The sequence below is a fragment of the Mastomys coucha genome, unplaced genomic scaffold (assembly GCF_008632895.1).
Source record: "Mastomys coucha isolate ucsf_1 unplaced genomic scaffold, UCSF_Mcou_1 pScaffold20, whole genome shotgun sequence".
NCBI lineage: Eukaryota > Metazoa > Chordata > Mammalia > Rodentia > Muridae > Mastomys > Mastomys coucha.
This window is the reverse complement of record NW_022196903.1, coordinates 108,952,103-108,954,576: the sequence shown is the minus strand read 5'-3', so window position 1 is coordinate 108,954,576 and position 2,474 is coordinate 108,952,103. Positions and strand designations below refer to the sequence as shown.

At 51.0% G+C, this 2,474-nt stretch overlaps 1 protein-coding gene across 5 annotated transcripts in view; it reads left to right on the top strand.

Annotated features, from left to right (window-relative positions):
- Tmem40 (transmembrane protein 40) overlaps positions 1 to 2,207 on the top strand; it is a 30,278-nt gene extending 28,071 nt beyond the window's left edge. For 3 of the 5 annotated variants that reach the window (XM_031383022.1, XM_031383020.1, XM_031383018.1), the window contains 4 exons: positions 85 to 156; positions 257 to 331; positions 836 to 898; positions 1,666 to 2,205. In XM_031383022.1, the coding sequence (XP_031238882.1) occupies positions 85 to 156; positions 257 to 331; positions 836 to 898; positions 1,666 to 1,685 (230 nt within the window). In that variant the 3' untranslated portion in view covers positions 1,686 to 2,205. Of the gene's footprint in view, positions 1 to 84; positions 157 to 256; positions 332 to 835; positions 899 to 1,665 lie in introns of all 5 variants that reach the window. The other 2 variants (XM_031383017.1, XM_031383019.1) reach the window with 2 other exon arrangements.
- Positions 2,208 to 2,474: the final 267 nt, after the last annotated feature.

The following is a 2,474-nucleotide window of genomic DNA, read 5'->3' as shown; positions in this document are numbered from 1 at the left end:
AGAGAGAGAGAGAGAGAGAGAGAGAGAGAGAGAGAGAGAGAGAGACAGAAAGAGAGAGAGACCATCTGCCATCCTTTCTTGCAGACGAGTTTTTCCATTTTGTCCTTCTCTGCTTTGCCATCGGATCCTTGCTGGTGTGTTACCACTACTATGCAGGTAAGGCCTGTTGGGGACCTGGGGAGGGGCTGTGTCAGAGAACAGGAGTCAGCCTACAGCCCTACGAGAGCTGACTGTTGTCTCCCGGCTGCCCTTGCAGACTGGTTCATGTCCCTCGGGGTTGGCCTGCTCACCTTTGCTTCTCTGGAGACCATCGGCATCTACTTCGGGCTGGGTAAGTGATCCTGCCAAAAAGCTACACAGCCCAGCAGGCTCTTGGAGGGGCGGCAACTGGGCTGGCCCTCACACTCTAGATTGGCTAAGAGTCACAATCTAAATTTTATTTTTTTTTTTAAGTAAATTCCTTATGTTTGTATTTTCTTCCTGACCGCATGTGAAGTCAAAGGGAGGTCGCTGGCAAAACCTTGTGGAAAAAAGGGGTTAGTTTCACAAAAACAGTTTAAAGTGGCAAACACGCAGAGCTCCTCAGATACTGAAAACAAGCGAGTAGAGCCAGGCATCGAGGTCGCGGGGTTTCCTGCCCCTGTTATTACGGCTTGTGACTCGTTTTCCGTGTAATAACCGCAGCACTGTTATTGACGTTAGCCTGAAATTGCATGTTAGGGCTCTGTTTGCGTGGGGTGTGCTTTGGTTCTGGAGCATCGGGGAGTGATGCCTGACCCCTGGGGTCCTTGAGGGACCACCGTCCTTACCAACATTCCCCTTTGTTTCTGAGCAGTGTACCGGATCCACAGCGTACTTCAGGGTTTCATCCCCCTCCTTCAGAAGTTCAGGCTGCCAGGTAATGGTGTGGAACATTTCCCCATCCAAAACCCACTCCCGATTAGGGCTTTCTTCTTGGAAAAAGATCTGTTGTCTTTGGAAAGTCCTGGAGTCAGGAGGCTTGGGTTCAAGTTCTGTGACCCCAAGACAGCCTTTTTCTGGGCTGAGAATGGAACCCGAGACCTGCAGCATGCTAGGCAAGCCACAATCCAGCCATCTGTAGCCTCTTGAGCCTCGGGCTTCTCAGCTGGAAAACTGGTGCATTTCTTACTGCACAGACTGTCCATAAGTGAGGAAGCATGCAGAGGGGTGTCAGCATTGAAGAAAAGCAAGGAACTCTGTACTCCCCAAATCCCTGCCTGTACTAAGTAACTTTGTAGCTGTGTTTGCCATAGCCTGGGCTAAAGAAGAGTCTCTATGAATGTGTGTGTGTGTGTGTGTGTGTGTGTGTGTGTGTGTGTGTGTGTGTTGCTAGAATAGAACCAAGGCATCACACAGGCTAAGAAATTGCTCTTCTGAAGAGCCATACCCCAACACATTGTCTTTGACCTGTAGCCCAGCAGCTTTGTACTTGATGGTCTGGTACTTCAGTCAGGGATGGTGTGTTTCTGTGCTGGAGACGGGCGTGGTAATATCTCTACAACTATGAACTGTGGTGACCCACCGTGCCTTCAGGAAGGGTCATCTGAGGCCATTCTTGTGATGTTTGGGCATTTGAGGTGGTAGATGGAGCAAGACTTGGCTGCCTGCAGAGTCCTATGTCATTCTTCTGGCTTTGCCTTCCAGGGTTCAGGAGAACCAACTGAGACCACTGCCTGACAGCAGCTGAGCCAGTTCCCAATGTGACCACTGTAACCACTGCTATGCCTGAGCCCCGAAGACAGAACGACATGCTGGAAGACACCAGGAGGCCACACAATAAAGAGCTCTTTCCTTCCATGTGATCTGAGTGTTGGCACCGGTGGGCAGGCTCTTGCTCTGCAGATTAGCACACAGTCTCCCTGGGAAAGAGAGAAGGGATAACATGTGGGTCAGCAAGAAGGAGCTGGGATGCCGTTGCTCTTGGGGCAGCATGAGTCCTGGGCCCTGCAGGCTGGCATCTGTGGGCTTGGGTCTCTCTGGTGTCCTCAGGCCAGGCCCATGAGCTCAAAGTTCCTGCAGAGCCATCTTGGGATAGCCATCCTGAGGCAGAGAGCTACCAGGATGGGTCCCCAGGGGAACCTGTTGCAGGTAAGACACTGGGGCCAAAGCTGTGGGCCCATCACCCAGTGACCAACCCTGTTGCCCTTGGACTCCTAAAACCCAAATAAATATTCTGTTCCCTGTGCTAAAAAGAGTCGACTGACTAAATATTCCTTTAGATTCCACCCCCCTCTTTTTTTTAAGGATTTTTTTAAAAAAATACAGGCTCTCATATAGCCCATGCTGGCCTCAAACTCTATGCAGCCAAGACTACTGTTGAATTCCTATCCTGCCTCCACCGCCTGAATGCTGGGACCATAGGTGTGTGCAACTGTGCTGGGTGCCCTGAACCCTGTGCCTCATGCCTGGTGGGTGAGCATGTTACTAGCTGAGCTGTATCCTTACAGTTCCTT